The sequence below is a fragment of the Pteropus medius genome, unplaced genomic scaffold, assembly GCF_902729225.1.
Source record: "Pteropus medius unplaced genomic scaffold, Ma_sr-lr_union100, whole genome shotgun sequence".
NCBI classification, from domain to species: Eukaryota; Metazoa; Chordata; class Mammalia; order Chiroptera; family Pteropodidae; genus Pteropus; species Pteropus medius.
Genome location: NW_024349505.1, coordinates 2,092,575 through 2,108,826, shown reverse-complemented (window position 1 = coordinate 2,108,826; position 16,252 = coordinate 2,092,575). Strand labels below are relative to the sequence as shown.

General features: G+C 35.2%; 1 protein-coding gene across 1 annotated transcript in view; it reads left to right on the top strand.

Annotated features, from left to right (window-relative positions):
* CNTN5 (contactin 5) overlaps nucleotides 1-16,252 on the top strand; it is a 1,114,755-nt gene that overhangs the window by 636,806 nt on the left and 461,697 nt on the right. The window contains exon 4 of the mRNA XM_039881982.1: nucleotides 10,084-10,305. Within this exon, the coding sequence (XP_039737916.1) occupies nucleotides 10,084-10,305 (222 nt within the window). The remainder of the gene's footprint in view (nucleotides 1-10,083; nucleotides 10,306-16,252) is intronic.

Genomic DNA, 16,252 nt, shown 5'->3' with positions numbered 1-16,252 from the left:
ACAAAACTTTGTTGGTATGTCTTTGTTGGTATGTCTATGAATCAAATGAGAAAATATCAGAGTTTGTTTACTCTTGCAAAAGATACTACAACTGGATAGCAAGATTAGAGATGATTTTAATTCTACAGTTAATATATATTTCTTTTTTAGTTAGAAATTTTAAATTTATAATTCATAGAAAACTTAAATTACCACTATTCCTTTTGAATCTGTACCCCATAATTTATTCCATAAGGGAAAGGATTAAAAGAATGATCACTCCAAACCTGGAGGCAATACCAAAAGGTTTAAATGGCAGCTGAGCCAAATACTCTTAGAGATTGAGAAAGGTACCAGATGCCTATTCCTTTGAAATTTAATTCATGTGTAAGTAAGGCTTTCAAGTTGAAAAGTAGTAGTTTGTGATCTGTAAGTACCAAGAAACAACGGTTCTAGAATGGGAGTTGCTTCCTGGAAATAGAGTCTGTTACAGCTTGAATAAGTGCCTCAGATGAGGCAGATATAGAGGTACTGACTGAGAGAGTGACATTATGAATTAGGCTGCAACATTTTAACCTGTTTGATATCTTTATCATTATTTAACTAAATAACTAGATCAAATCAGCTGTTGGTTTAGGCTAGAATACCAAAATCACAGCATATATGTGAATTTAAATGATTTGCAGGTATTTCTTCTGTTAAATGAGAATTCACCTAACTTTGCTAAAATGTCATTGCGAAATTATCTTTTGATGTCTTCTTTGAAGAAACTGCTGTTGGTTGCACAGTTTCCAATTTATTCCAATATGTGCCTCACTAGCATATAATTGCTAGGGTCAAAGCTGTGAGATTGCCTTTGAAGAAAAATTCTTATAATGAGATCATTCAGGGACTTCAATAACTAACACCCCTTGAAGGGATTCCTAAGCAACTTTTCATGTACTAAGTAGCAAAATAAAAGTCACGTACATATTTTTTAATGCTTATTTTTTCTATTGTGAGACATGACCAAAGCTCAGTTCAAATTCCGTCTCCAGCTCCAAGGCCTATTTTATCAGTATCAATTGTTTCTTCCTAGATGTTCCCACACAAGTTAGATTGAACCGTAATCCATTTATGCACCTATTTCACTCTCCCTTTTAATATTGTGTTTTGTGGCTAGGGCATCACAATGAGATTGTGATCACTGGAAAGATAGTAACAAAAAGCTAAGGAAAATGAACATGGGGATTTCTTTAATGGTAAAATATAAGGACATTGATTCGCTATGAGCAGCTGCATAAAGGAGGAGCTAATGTACCCATCCAAGTGGGAAGGTGTAACTTCCTTGGACCCTACCAACTTCCTTACAGAGACACACATCTGTCCAAGCTAGTGCCCATGTGGAGTGAGGATTCCACCAGGCTTGAGAGAAACCTTTATTTTCTCAACTGGGGAGTATGACATTCTGCCTTATTACTGCTACATGGCTTCAGCCTATGTAAGTGTAAAAATCACTTCTTATATATCTCCTACTTAATAAGAACTAAACCCTGTGAAGAACTTTTTTCTAAAACCATCACTATGTTTTTTATCTGAGTGTCTATCAGTATCAGTCTGAGTTTTGTTCAAATTCCATGATTATAAAGTGGTTTCCCTGAAGTTTAGATTATTCTGTTCTTGGTTTACAAGAACTCTTTGCAGGCAAAGATTTTATGGTTTATTTCTTCTTGTATTCCATATTTACCTTTTAATTTGGGATACGTAACAGTTGATCATTTTGTGTATATTGAATAAATGTTAAATCACCTTATATGTGTCTATGTAGCCCATGTTTCTAGATTGTTCTTAGCTACCTAATATTCCATTAATATAATGGCCCATCTTGATCCATTCTTAAAGCCACAATGGACTCAGTGTATCCGCATTTTATAGATTCTATGGACAACACTGCACCAAAGAAGCCAGTGGACATAGTAAAACATGTATGTTTGTTTTTTATACCACTGCATATAAGGAAAGCATAACTTTCTCATACAATATTTTCTAAAATTGAGTGGGAGGGAAGACATTTTGTTTAAATTTTAATCATAGCATTCATTTATTGGTAAACAATAGTAGCTTTCTTTGATTTACTATCAAATACTCTCTGATCTATCTTAAACACACAGAGATTAGAAAGTTAAAAGCTAATATAATCATTACAGAGTTAAAACATCACTGAAACCTTTAATTCTCCAAAACAAGAGGGAATTATTTTATCATTAAATTAATTTGGTTATATTTCATAACTAGCTGTTACCCTTACTAATTTCCTCAGTGATTAGAAAACAATATTCCTAGTATGAAGGCAATATCAATTGAATGCAATTACTTTATGCTTTTAGTAATTTAAAAAGATGTCATCTAAGTATTATAGATTTTAAAACCTTTTAACAATAGTTAAAACAGAAGAATTATTTTTTCAGTAAAGCACATATGATACCCTCATTAAGGTGTAATAACTTTCATGATATTTTTATATATACAACTAAGCATTACCTATTTAGAAAAGAAGATAAAGTTCTCCAAATCTTAAATTATTATGACTTCAAATGTAAACAATATACCTGAAAAGGAGTGGTATAAATAATTTGTTAGTTTTTGTTGTTTTTTTACACTGTAAGTATGCCTGTTTTTCAGTCTTATGCAATGCTGTTAAAATTTTCCTTATATCTTAGAGGTACTACAGTTTAAATGCCTAACTTTGGTGCTTTAAAAATGGTGAATTTTATCCTCCGCACATCCTTTCCCACTTCAGCAGCTAAAACACTATAAAGTTTACACATAATACATTTCTTGAAGAAAGTGCTGAGTTGAGACATAGAGTACATTTAACTCAGGCTATTTCAAACTCTCCTCTGCCATAGATACAGACAACCAAATTGAAATGATGCACATTATTTATAAATTATTTACCATTTCTAAATATGCTTCACACGACTGGCTTCGCTGAGGTGTTACATCCATCCCTGCAAGCTTCATAAAACAGTAGCAGGCTAAAGTTGCACAGTTAACATTAATTCTCATCAAAGAGAGAACAGCCTTAGCAATTACCCTGAAAAAGGTCAGATATCAAATTTCTTTATGCTGACTTTGATGCCAAATTAGGTCACACTGAGGGCTCAGATATTGTATGACTTCTGCTCTTTCTGTACACTGTGTCATCAATATACGGTGCCACTTTTGCTCCCCTGACTTATGAGTCAGTGATTGAGCATTAATATTCTTCAGAGCATAACATATCATTTGGTGCTATAGTTTATTTATATGTAAGAGCTTAAATAAATATTTAAAATCAAACTAGAACTATAAGGATAAATGAATTTATATAAAGACCTGTCATTTCACGAGTTTTTTTGGTATTGCTTTGGCTGTAAAAATTAACTACATTGTGTGGTGAATTGAAAGAAAAAATTCAAATAAAGAATCTAATAGTGATGTTCTAGTCTTATCATAAATATTTTAAGAACTTTAAAGTTCCTTGTAAACATGTTTTTTACACTTAGGGACTGAGATAAAAATCTGAAGTTTACTTGGTATCAGAAAATTCAGGAAATTTTTAATATGGTAAGGGATTAAATATTTTTATATATATATTTTATTGTAATGACATTTTTATATTTATTTATGCATAAATATTGCCATACAATTTCTAGTTTTACTAATTCTAATCCATTATTTTATGAATATTTACTTTCAATGGCAGTGTTATATCTATAAAGTGACCTTTTAAGTAATAAAAAATTTATGCTATTAGTTCTAAAACTGCAAGTGGTGGCAATATCATTCTGACTCAACAGACTACAATTTTATTAAATAATAAAGTTCAGTGGTCCCAGGGTCATTTGATTAGGAAATATTTAATGAAGGCATTAATATTTACTCCTATCCAACCTCCAGCTGGAATTTCATGGTGTGAGAGCACCAGGTTAATTGAGTTTTATCGCAAAATCTCTAGACCACTTTAGAAATAACTGTAATGCATGTTCCCTAAGGTCTGATCTATGAGAAGTGAGAAAATAGAAGAAAAAATGATTAACGTATAACTAGATTCTGCTGACATCTTCAGTATAGATATTCATTAAAAGTTTCAGCAACTAATGAAGATTTCTCTGAAAAGGAATTATGAGTCACTTATACTTCCAAACTCTGAGTAGGAATATGAAGAAAAAATGGAGTGGTCTTGCTTTAGCCAATAGAAACACAAGAATATGTAGGCATCGAGTTTTCTGTAGCTCAGTAATTTCCATCAGTGGTCAATTTTTTTTTTTCTAATTTACTCATGGGACTACATCTGTCTGGAAAATAAAAACATAACTAGCCCCCCCTTCCATTTCCACTCTTTTAATTTTTCAGAGTAAAAAGAGTATTAAAATTTGATATTTATATTTGTATTTTGTAACCCAATCAAATGTAGAAAGTGTAAGCCTAGTATTCAATTTTGTCCACCAGAGAATTGTATAAGGCAATAAAAATAGTGCAGATAATAATACAAAGTAACTAAAAATAATTACCCTTTATTGAGTTCTTACTGTGAACAGGTGACATTCTAAATGCTTTATGTATGTTAATTTATTTGATCTCTACAACAACCTATTAGGAAATACTATTGTTATCCCCATTCTATAGGCAAGGCAACTGAGCCACAGAGCTATGCATATATTGCTCAAAGCTACAGAGCCTTATGAGGTAGAGTCTAAATTTGAATCCAGGCCATTTAACTTTGGAGCCTATATTGCAAAGAGGTTTACTGACAGAGCTGCTTTCATCCAAAATTTTTAGTCAATAAAATGAGTAGCCAAATTGTAGGAGGATGTATGCACCAGAGCCAAGAGAAGAGTTTTGTTCTCTGGAACTGAGACATGATCGCGGCAAAGTAAAAAAAGAAAAAAAAAAAAGAGAAAACAAAAAAACAGATGTTGGCAAGTTTCTTCTGAAGGCAGGCACTCTCTGTTTTCTTTTTACTTGATTATATGTATTATAGTTCTTAGTTTTATATATTTTAGGAATAATTTTGCTTGTTTATTTAATGTTCCTTTACTGATATTTTACCCATTCCTAATCCTTTACCAATTACTTCCAGATTACAAATTTCATGAAGGCAGGAGCCATTTGTGACTTACAACTGTAGTCATGGTTCCTAATACGTAGAAGAAATTTCATTGTTGAAAAAAATTAACGAATATTGAATAAGAAGGAATGAATTTAGGAGAAAATGATGATTGTTTGCTGAAGAAAAACAAACAGGGAGTTGTATGTGGAAGAAATACAGTCAAGAGCCCATCAGTGTCACTTAGTATTTATATTTTACTGAGCATCTTCAAAATCCTGGGTGCAGAATTTAGACCCAACCTAACCTCTTTTTCTTAAATGACAATCCTTAAAGTATGATCAAAAATAGGTTCTGAATGCTAAATAAGATTTAGCAAATTACCTATCTCAGAAGATGCTTCTCAATGACAGAGCCCAAGAATTTTTTAAGAGTTGAAGCAGAGCCACAAAAGAGAGAGTAAAGAATTGTTAACCTGTCAGAATGGCTATCATCAATAAATCAAAGAACAACAAGTGTTGGCTAGGATGCGGAGAAAAGGTAACTCTCATATATTGTTGGTGAGATTACAAATTGGTACAGCCACTATGAAAAACAGTCAGTCTGGAGTTTTTTCAAAAAATTAAAAATAGATATACCTTTTGATTCAGTAATTGCACTTCTGGGTATTTATCCAAAGAAAACCAAAACAATAATTCGTAAAGATCTATGCACCCCAATATTCATGGCAGTACAATTTACAATAGCCAAGATATTAGCCCATCAACAGATGATTGGATAAAGAAGTTGTGGTTCATATCTACAATGGAATATTACTCAGCCATGAAATCCTACCATTGGCTATGACATGGATGGACTTAGATGTTATTATGTTGAGTGGAATAAGTCAGAGAAAGAGAAATACCAAATGATTTCACTTATATGCAGAATCTAAGGAATAAAAAGAACAAACTAATCAAAAACAGACTCACAATTACAGAGGACAATTTGGTGATGGAGAGAGGGAAGGAAAGTTAGGGGGCTGGGAGAATGGGGCAAAGGATTAAAGAAGTACAAATTAGTAGTTGATAGATGGTCACAAGGATGGGGAGCACGGCATAGGGAATGCAGTTAGCATTAATATATTGTCTAGGTGGAAAACCAGAGGAGAGAAGGAGCAATTAGGGGGATCATTTTATAAACTACATACATGTCTAACCAATGTACTGTATACTTGAAACTAATAAACTAATTAAAAAATTTAAAAAAAAAAGAATTGTTAACCAAAAGTGGGAGTTAGAATGAACATAAATAAATATTAGAATATCAAAGAATTATAGCTGGGTCCAAGTAATTAAGACTAGAGTAAAGATGGAATTCAACTGGGAGGAAGCTGAATAAGATCATTCAAGGAATAGTTTAAATAGAGACATTTATTTTTCTTTTTCTAAAATATGCCAACATTTGGAAGTTGAAGAGACAAAGAAGAACTAGCAAAGGTGATAAGGAGTAGCCAGTGAAACAGAAATAAAAACATGGGATTGTAGTATCTTGGAATCACATGAAGAAAATGTTTAAAGTAAAAAACGACAGTCGATCTTGTTGAATACTGCTAATAGGTCTAGTACAGTAAAAATTGATCCTTAGATTTAGCAATGACCTGGTTATTGTAACCTTGAAGAAAGTCATTCTTTTGGAATTGAATAAGCAAGACTGCTTGGAATAGGCTCAAAGGAAAAAAGAAATTAAACAGTGACCATCAACAACTCTTTTCAAGAAGTCTTGCTGTGGAAGGAATGGTAAGGCCAAGATAACTTTTTTCAAAGGTTAGAGGTTATTTTTGTATAGTTATGGGAATGATCTAATAGGGAGACAAAAATAAATGCTGAAGGAGAGAAGATATAGGGCATTTTCTAGAAAGATGTCCTTGAGCAGTCAAGATGGGAAGGAATGGGATTCAGTGCACAAAAGTGAAAGAGTTGGCCTTTATTAGATGCACAGACAATTTATTCATAGCATATCAGTGAAAGCAAGGCAGAATATATGGGTGTACATACAAATGGTGGGAGCACATGAGGGACCCTTTCTTCAGATTGCTTTTATTTTCCGAATGAAATAGGAATGCCAAGAAGGTGTGGAGCTTGAGGACAGAGGTTATGTATCATATTTATTCAGTATGGTTGGCTAATAAATGGACTAGAGAAATGTTATGGTATTACCAGGGAGCTTGAAAATCTCTCTTGTGGTTAATATCATGAACTGAAACTTTAAGCATGATTTTGTATATTCTCCAGAGTATGTTGATAATGAGATTTAAACTAGACGAGGAGTTTAGCTTGTGAAAACAATAGAAGGTAAAGACAATGTGATTGAAGGTGCATTGCAGGGAGTTAGTAAATTAATGACCACAAACTCTAAATTGGATAGGGAGAGACTTGAGGAAATAAGAGGGGTACAGGACAGTGAAAGAGTATTACTATTAGTAACTTGTAAATCTTGAAGGGGTTGAGATCCTAGAGAGAAAGAGATGGAATAGTAAGATGAGATGGACAGAAATGCAAATACTTAAATTTAAACTTAGTGAAGGGGGGTGCTGTATTTTTACCCTCAACAGGCCAGCACATGTTTTCAATCTCTTTAATTTGGGAATTAAACTATAATTGAAATATCATTTCCCATTTATTTGTGTTAATATACCCATTTTTCAGAGCTGAGAATCCTACAGAACTGGGATTGAGGAGTATGATAATTAGCAATGTCAGAAAAAGAGGCTGGACAGCTAAGAGGGCATCAGGTGGAAGAATTATAAATGCTCCCTAGAGGGAGGCTTCACTGAATTGATAGTCAGTTGCACTCAGATCAGGAGACTGATGAAGGCCACAGGTTAGGCCAAGGTCCATCTATTTAATTCAATGGAATTAGCAGTTTAAGGGTTCCAGATTCTCTTCAGAACTTGAAAAGTCCTTTTACCTCCCCACTCTGGCCCCACTTTTACATTCGCTGTTCATTATATGTGGAACACTTAGGCAGCTTTGATACTGCTCAGTGCCCTGTGTCTGCAGGGCTAACCTTGCAGTGATCATGGACACCAGCAACAGATGCCACTGATTATGTAAAAAATGAAGCCATGATATGGAGCACACAGCCAAACTAGATTTGGCTCATCTCTATTTCTATGGAGTGGCATAGCCAATTACTGTACCACTTGGACAATATGTATTTCATTTTAAAAAATATATCTTTTAAATATCTATAATTATCTGTATAATTATCATAATCACAGTGATGATCCTGGCTTTTTTGAACCTCATTACAGCCCTTCTAGTTTTTCACTGATTATCCCTATCGAGTTTTAAGAACTATAAAGCACATTCTCATACTCCATTTGAATTTGCAATACTAGCATGGGATAGTTCTTTTTTCGTTCTCTCTCTCTTTTTTTAATATATATGTGCAGAACAGGCACCTAAAAACAAAGCGACAGACTGCACTGAGAAATGAATAGGTTCAAAGACTACAACGACAAACTACCTTAAAGGAAAACTCATTTTATTTTCATTACCTTATATCTCTAGGTGCCAAAACTTGCATTTAATTTTAGGTTTTAAAGGAGATTTTATGTCTACCCATAATCTGTTCTCATACACTTTGCCCAGGAGAGGCTAGCTATTTTCAGTTTAAATTGATCCACCGTCGCCAGGCTTGTGGTTGAACACAAAGACTAAAGGACATGATTCTCATAACAGTTTCTAATAGGCTTGGACTACAAATATGCTCATTGTAAATGTGGAGAACATCTAAAAATACACTTTCTGAGTTTCAGAGAAGTCATATTTATAATTTCACAGAACAGAAAATGTTAAACTTAATTTGATGCTTAACACCTTAAGTGTTATTTTCAAATCACAGAAATACTTTTTGCATCCTAAAATATCTCTATCGGGCAGTATAATGATTCTAAATAATTTTAATTATAAGAAAGCTTACTTACAAAGAAAAGTCATTTTTTTACCTAAAATTAAGTTCAAATGACAGATATCCTAAACAAGAAATGTCTGATTCTTAAAAGTATTTCCAAGATCAACAAATTGTCAAATTTAATTGATATAAGGCATGGAAAAAATTCAAATTCCAAAATTTTCTTTAGAATTCATCATAATTAATTTGTATTTTTAAACATTTGATCTATACACTAAACTGACTCTCACCTGAAGACATAAAGGAGAGTTAGTACAGTCTACTTTGGGTATTATGCATATATTTTACAATAAGAAATATTGAGAATTAAAGTAAAATATGAATGGCATGACATTTCTCAGTAATCAATAAAAGAATTTCATCAGTATTCTCACTTGATAATATTAAATTATATAGATTATAAACAAAATCTACAAAACAAATTTCTCCACAAATTTTACCTCCCATGGTAAAATTTAACTGCTTTTCAAGAACATGAGGCATAACTTACAGCCTGGTCAAAATACATAAGCTACATTAGATGGATTTCCAACTATATGATAAATTTTAGATAATGAAAATCCAACCTATATTTATGGAATGTAACCAAGAATGTTTTTTTTTTTTTATTTTTCTCATTTTTAATAGTAATAATAAACAGGTCTAATTTATGTGAATGGATATTTTAATATTAAGGCAAACAAAATGTTAATTCCCAAATATTCCTGACCAAAATAAATAAAAAAAGTCTAGGGCATTGAGATGTCTTCCTTCCTTCCTTCCTTCCTTCCTTGTTTTGTTCTTCCTTCCTCCTTTCCTTTCCTTTCCTTCCCTTCCCTTTTCTCTCCTCCTGCATATCTTTTTTGTTTCCTTCCTTCTTACCGAACTTCAATAACTAGTAGAATTTTCAGAAAATATTTTAAAATATGAAAGTAACATTTTGGGTTTTTTTTTCCATTCTCACTGTAATTTGCATTTGGTTGCATTTGCAAGGGAGATTTTCAACAATGTCTTCAGAAGAAAGATTTTCAGAAGAAAGATAGGAAAAAATAAAATAGTCTCATCAAAATTCACGTTTTATTGTTTTTCTTTTACAGAATATTCTGGAGCGCTTCCTGGTGTCCCTACTTCATATGCTGCTTTGCTAAGAATTAAGAAGAGTTCATCTTCATCTCTCTTTGGGTCAAAGACCAGACCGCGATACAGCAGTCCTTCATTAGGAACACTGAGTGTTTCTTCACCGAATTGGCGAGGGGCAACTGAACATTATTATTCCCCCGTCAATCTTTATCATTCCTCAGATGCCTTCAAACAAGATGGTAAGTGCAGGAGGAAAATTATACTTGTTGGTGTTAAACAGGCAAGGAAGACTTTATTCAAGACATATATACAATGGAATGTTACTCAGCCATAGAAGAGATGAAATACTGCCATTTGCAATAACATGGATGGACCTCGAGATAATCGTGCTAAGTGAAATAAGCCAGACAGAAAAAGTTGAAAATCACATGATATCACTTATGTGTGGGATATAAACCTGAAAGTAACAAATGGACAGGACAAACAAACAGAGACTCATGGACATGAATAATAGACTAGTGGTTACCAGAGGGTAAAGGAGAGTGGGGAGAGGAGAGGTAGAAGGGGTAAAGGTGGTCAAATATGTGGTGACAGAAAGAAATCTAACTATGGAAGGTGAACACACAGTGCAAATATATATATGCCTTACTGTTAAAATGTACAGCTGAAACTTATTGGATTTCATTAATCAATGTCATCATAAAAAAAAAAATTAAAAAAAAAAGACTACTGCAGTAGGGGTCAAGACTATTACAGTCTTGTAGGGAGTTTAAGCTCAACTCCTCTAAAACAGAAAATGCAAACGTTTTTAAGATCTGAGAAAGCGGACACTGAGGAAGAGGTGGTCAGTGTGATTAGGTCATCTGTGTTTATTCAGTGGTGGTTATCAAAGGTAGGTTCTTACCCTCCTAAAGAGACTAGGAGATAGGGGCTCTCTCCCTTTTGTTTTTCCCTCCAGTTCTTTTTTTTTATTATTATTATTTTTCAATTACAGTTGACATATAATTTCATATTAGTTTCAGCTGTATAACATACTGATTAGACATTTACATAACTTACAAAGTGATCATCCTGATAAAACTAGTACCCATCTGACACCATACATAATTATTACAATATTACTGACTATAATCCTACGCTATACTTTATATTCCCATGACTGTTTTGTACCTACCAATTTGTACTTCTTAACCCCTTCCTGTTTTTCTATGGCTGAGTAATATCTCATTATATATGTGCCACTTCTTCTTTATCCATTCATTTATTAATGGACACCTAGGTTGCCTCCATATTTTCCCTAGCATGAATAATGTGGCAATGAAATATGGATGCACATGTCCCTTTGAAGTACTGTTTTGGGTTTCTTCAGATAAATATCCTTAAGTGGGATTCCTGTGTCCTTCTTTGTCCTCTGTTATACCCCTTGTTTTAAAATCTATTTTGTTGGCAAAAGTATTGCTATGTCAGCTATTTTGTTTTGTTTCCATTTTCATGAAATGTCTTTTTCAAACCCTTTACTTTCAGTCTATGTGTCTTTTGATCTGAAGTGATTCTCCTGTAGGTAGCATATATAAGGGTCTTGTTTTCTTATCCATGCAGCACCCTATCTTTTTGATTGGCGTATTTAATCCACCTACATTTAAAGTACCTGTCTCCTCATTTAGGCTGCCCCTATATGTTCATTTCTATGTATTAGATAAAGCTGTTATATCTCTCAGTCTTAGTAGAGTGGTCTTATGTAGTGTCCTGTGGGGTCCAGTGGTGCATTTTCCCTGGTCACCAGAGCCGAGTGCTTCAGATATGTCTCCTGTGTGGGTCGTGCATGCCCTCCTGTTGTAGTTGTGCCTTGGTTACTGTTTGTACATCAGTGGGAGGGATTGACCTTCAGGCTGATTGGTATGAAAACTGGCCGTGACTACAGTGAAGGAGCTTTTGTGCAGGGGCTAACCCAGTGGAGCAGGATTCTCTTTAGCAGGGTCCTTCGCCCTGCCTAGTCTGCCCTTTCGGGTGTGTTGTTTGTGGAAGGTGGTTGGGTGGTGATTTTGTGTGGTCTGAAGCTAGCCACTGGGTATGTTGGTTCTGAGGCCTCCTGGAAGGGCCTCTGTTGCAGGCTGAGGTCAACCACTGCTTGGGCCCTGCCTAGGGATACTTGGTATAAACTATAAAATAATCTGCAATGCTTGCCACTTGTGCTGTGCTTAGAGGTTCCTGGGAGAGCTTAAACTGCAAATTGAGGTCCACCACTACTATTGCCAGGCTTGGGGCTGCTTACCAAGACATATGGGGCAAACAAGCAGGCCAAGTGCTGCTTGTTTGGGATTTGTGAACCTATGAGAGATTTTAGGAAAGTCTACAGCATGAGCCAAGACAAGCCCTTTATATGAAAAAGCCACTGGTATCAGCTAGGGTGGGCCTACAAGTTGAGTGGGGTGGGATCTCAGGGAATCACTAGGGTGCAGCCACAGTGTTAGCTAGGTTGTTAGGGATTCATATATGGTGCCCTACTTTGTCTGCACACTGGGTGATGGGAGGGCTCACCAAAAGAACAGCTGCCTCTGCTAGTACTTTTATCTAGGAGAAAGCTGCCCCTCTAGCCCTCACCCTGTAGCCAGACAATTTATTTTCTCCCTGTATGTCCCTGGCACCTTTAGAGCTGCTGCCCCAGCACTGAAGCTTAGAGTGAGTCCATCTGCAAGTAAGTCCATGCTCAGGCCCTTAAGAGGAACATCTGGGATTCCAGCAGCCCTCCATTCACTCAGTCACAATCTCCACTGGTTTTCACAGCTAGAACTTGTGGAGACTTCTCTTCCCAGCACTGAACCCTGGTTTGGGGAGCCTGATGTGGGTCAGGACATCTTGCTCTTCAGGGAAGACCTCTGCAGCTGAGATATTTCTCTTGATTTTTAACCCCCACATGAAGGTGTGGGACCAGCTCATTTTGAGTCTCTGCCTCTCCTACCAGCCTCAACGTGGCTTCTTCTGTATGTCTTTAGTTATAGAACATCTGTTCAGCTAGGCTTCAGGTGATTCTCAATGATGGTTGTTTTGTAGTTTAGTTGTAATTTTGATGTGGTCATGAGAGGAGGCAAGCACAGCATTTACCTACTTTGCCATATTGACTGGAAACTGGGCACTCTCTTGATAATTATATTTCAAAGAATGGCTCCCATTCTCTGATAAAGCCTTAAAAAAGACATCCCTGAGTTTTAAAACTGGCAAGGGAGTGAAAGAAGATTTACATGTCACAGGGACAGAGAAGAAATTTATACTTGCAAATTTAAAAAAAAAAAATGCTCTTAAAAAAAGGGAGATTAGGGGACTATAGTTAGTAAGAAGCCTGCCTAAAGTTTAGTCAAGCTGAGGAATATGTTAAGGCCATCTTGGTAATGGTTAGTCTTCTCTTTCACGCCTTTAAAAAAATTTTATGTATTTAATTATAGCTGGTACCAATCCTAATTTAGGATTAAGACTTAATATATTCATAGCTGAAAGGAAAATATAAAACTTCTAAAGGACAACTTGACAATGAATATTAAGAGCCTCAAAATACTCACATCCTTCAATCCCATGGTTTTATGTCTAGAAATTTATTCTGCATAATGAATTAATAAACAATACACACAGAAATAAAAGTACACACTTAGCACTATTTATGAGTGGAAAATAAGAAATTATCTAAATGTCCAATACTAAGATATCCATTAAATGAAGGACTACTATGCAGCTATTACCATTATGGCTTGAACAACATTTTCTAAATGTTCTCTAAGTTTGTCAGTTTGGGATATATCAACTAAACAATACAAGGTTAATTAACAGTCACAGAGAAGCACTAGCACCTGATTATGGCAAGTTCTGTACCAGGCTCTTTTGTATAGTTTATATCAATTTAACAAATATGTGAGGTTGATATCCTTACTGTCTTCACTGGAAATGTAATTTGAATGGCAGATAAGTATCTTTGAAAGGTTACACTGCTAAATAGTGTTAAAGTACAAAATTCAACTGAGTAAATTCAAAGATCTAACTGGCTTTATTAAGTGATTCATGAGTAGAGAAATCTTCCATTTTGCAACTAGAAGAGTACTTAGAGGGGTTGTACAAAATTTAAGGTTTTTATAGGCAGAAGGGTGTGGCATGGGAGTCATTAGCAAAAGAAAAGAAAGGATTATTTTTAGGCCAGGTCATTTTCTTTTAGGAAGAAAGAAATAGCAAGGGTTTTATCTTGCAGATTACCTCACTAGTATTGATCAGGAAATTCCAGACTGCTTGGTTTAAAATGTCACTCCTTGGAGAGGCTGAAACTACAATTAGGTTACTTATTAAATTTTGGTATGGTGACATGGCTTAGCAAAGCGACTCTATTTGGCTTGTTTCATTTCTTTTGCTTTTTCTTTTTTAATAATTCCTACCTTTTGATCAAACTCCTTGTCTGAGGAATATGATCAAAATTTAAGTCACTAGCACCGCTCAGCTACTGCTCTGTAGTTCTCACAGCTTTTATTAATCCTGTGTGATATTCACAGGTCATAATGTTTTTGTTTAATCTTTTTGTTTAATCCCTATGATACTCACAGGTCATGGCTTTAGGTTCATAATCCTTAAAATAGTCTTTCTTCATTCTCTTTTTGATGTTCTAGTCTTAGGGAGATCATTTGCTTGTCAATTAGTGGCTACAAACATGCATTTAAAACTTTTAAGAGGGAGATTATTATGCTAATTTTAAGTAGGATAATTCCCAATGTTCATAGTACACTTCCAGAGCCATAGTACCCAAGACCGCAATCAATCAAAGGAAAACCTCCCTTTTAGGCCAAAAGGCTTGCTCAGTGATCTGAAACTGTGTGATGTTACTGAGTTTCAGCTTCCCCAAAGTGTTGATCTAGGTACAGCAGGTGATGTTGGCCACAGCACAGATACCTCCTCGCTCAACTAAAAGATAATCAAGGGCTATTTAAGGTTCCCAAGAGTTAAAGAAAGGTTATTCCTGTATAAGTTTACATTACCTAACCAGGGAACTAGAGCCCTGCCAAATTTAGCAAACCCGGAATCATGAAAAGACACCTGATAGATCCTTTACAGAACGGTAGGAATAGAGTTAGACAATCGAATAGGCATTGCCCTACTATGCACCAGCAATCTAGGCATTCATAGGCCCAAGGAGAAAAATCACTACCACAGAAAAGTATAAATTTAGTCAGGAGCCCTGTTGTCCATTTGAGCCACGGGTCAGTTTGGTTTTCTCATAGCCTGAAGTTACCTCCTTAGCAATGGCCTGGAATAAACAAATGATGGCATTATCTTTCCAGGCCAATGCCAGAATAAAAGAAAGAAAAAGAAGAAGAAAAGGTTTCATGTTTAGCTAAAGTAGTAAATCTTGATCCCACATCTTGGTTGGAAGCAATCGACATTCATGTCAAAGGTCTCCAGCCTTTGTACAGAATAAAATGTCAGGTGCAGCCTTCTTTAGCTGTGAGATGTGTAGTCAAGGCTCAGTGCTTTCTAGTTTTGCAGCAATGTCAGAGATCAGGAGAACTTGCTAAGATCCCTTTCAATTAGAGCTCAAGGGCTGTCCTGCTCTAATGACCCTTCCGGAATACACAATAATCAGACTTTACACTACAATCAACGGCATCCCTTGAATAGGGGTCTGGAAAATCTTCCTTACTCTTTTAACAATAGGCTTGAGTATAAGACATTAAAGATGTACAGTAGCTAGTCATACTAGCATGAGACAACAAGGGATCAGCAAAAGTTTATATATCAACAGACACTGGTCTACCAGTGATGATCTTATGTGGAGTGAAAATACATTTTATAACAGTTTCTTTGCCATCATGGGGACATCACCCTTTCAGCAGGAGAAAGCTTCAACCCAATATGTCCTTGTAGGTACAACAAGGACATATTGATAACCCATATTAAGTGGCAGTGGAATTCAGTCCAGCTGCAGGTGCTCAAAGGGTTCAGAGGAAAGAGGCCTCTGGGGACAAACAGTTTTTCTTAAATGCATTATGCAGAGTGAAGGAATGCAAAAACCTCCAGAAATGGAATTTGCCAGGGAGCTTGGAAGAAGAAAATGGCTGTCTTGGGTTTCTCATAGCCCTGACTATTCCTTTAATTTACAGCCATTGTTTACCTGTCTTAATTTCTCTGCTTTAGGAGCAGACTGTTGCCATGTTACAA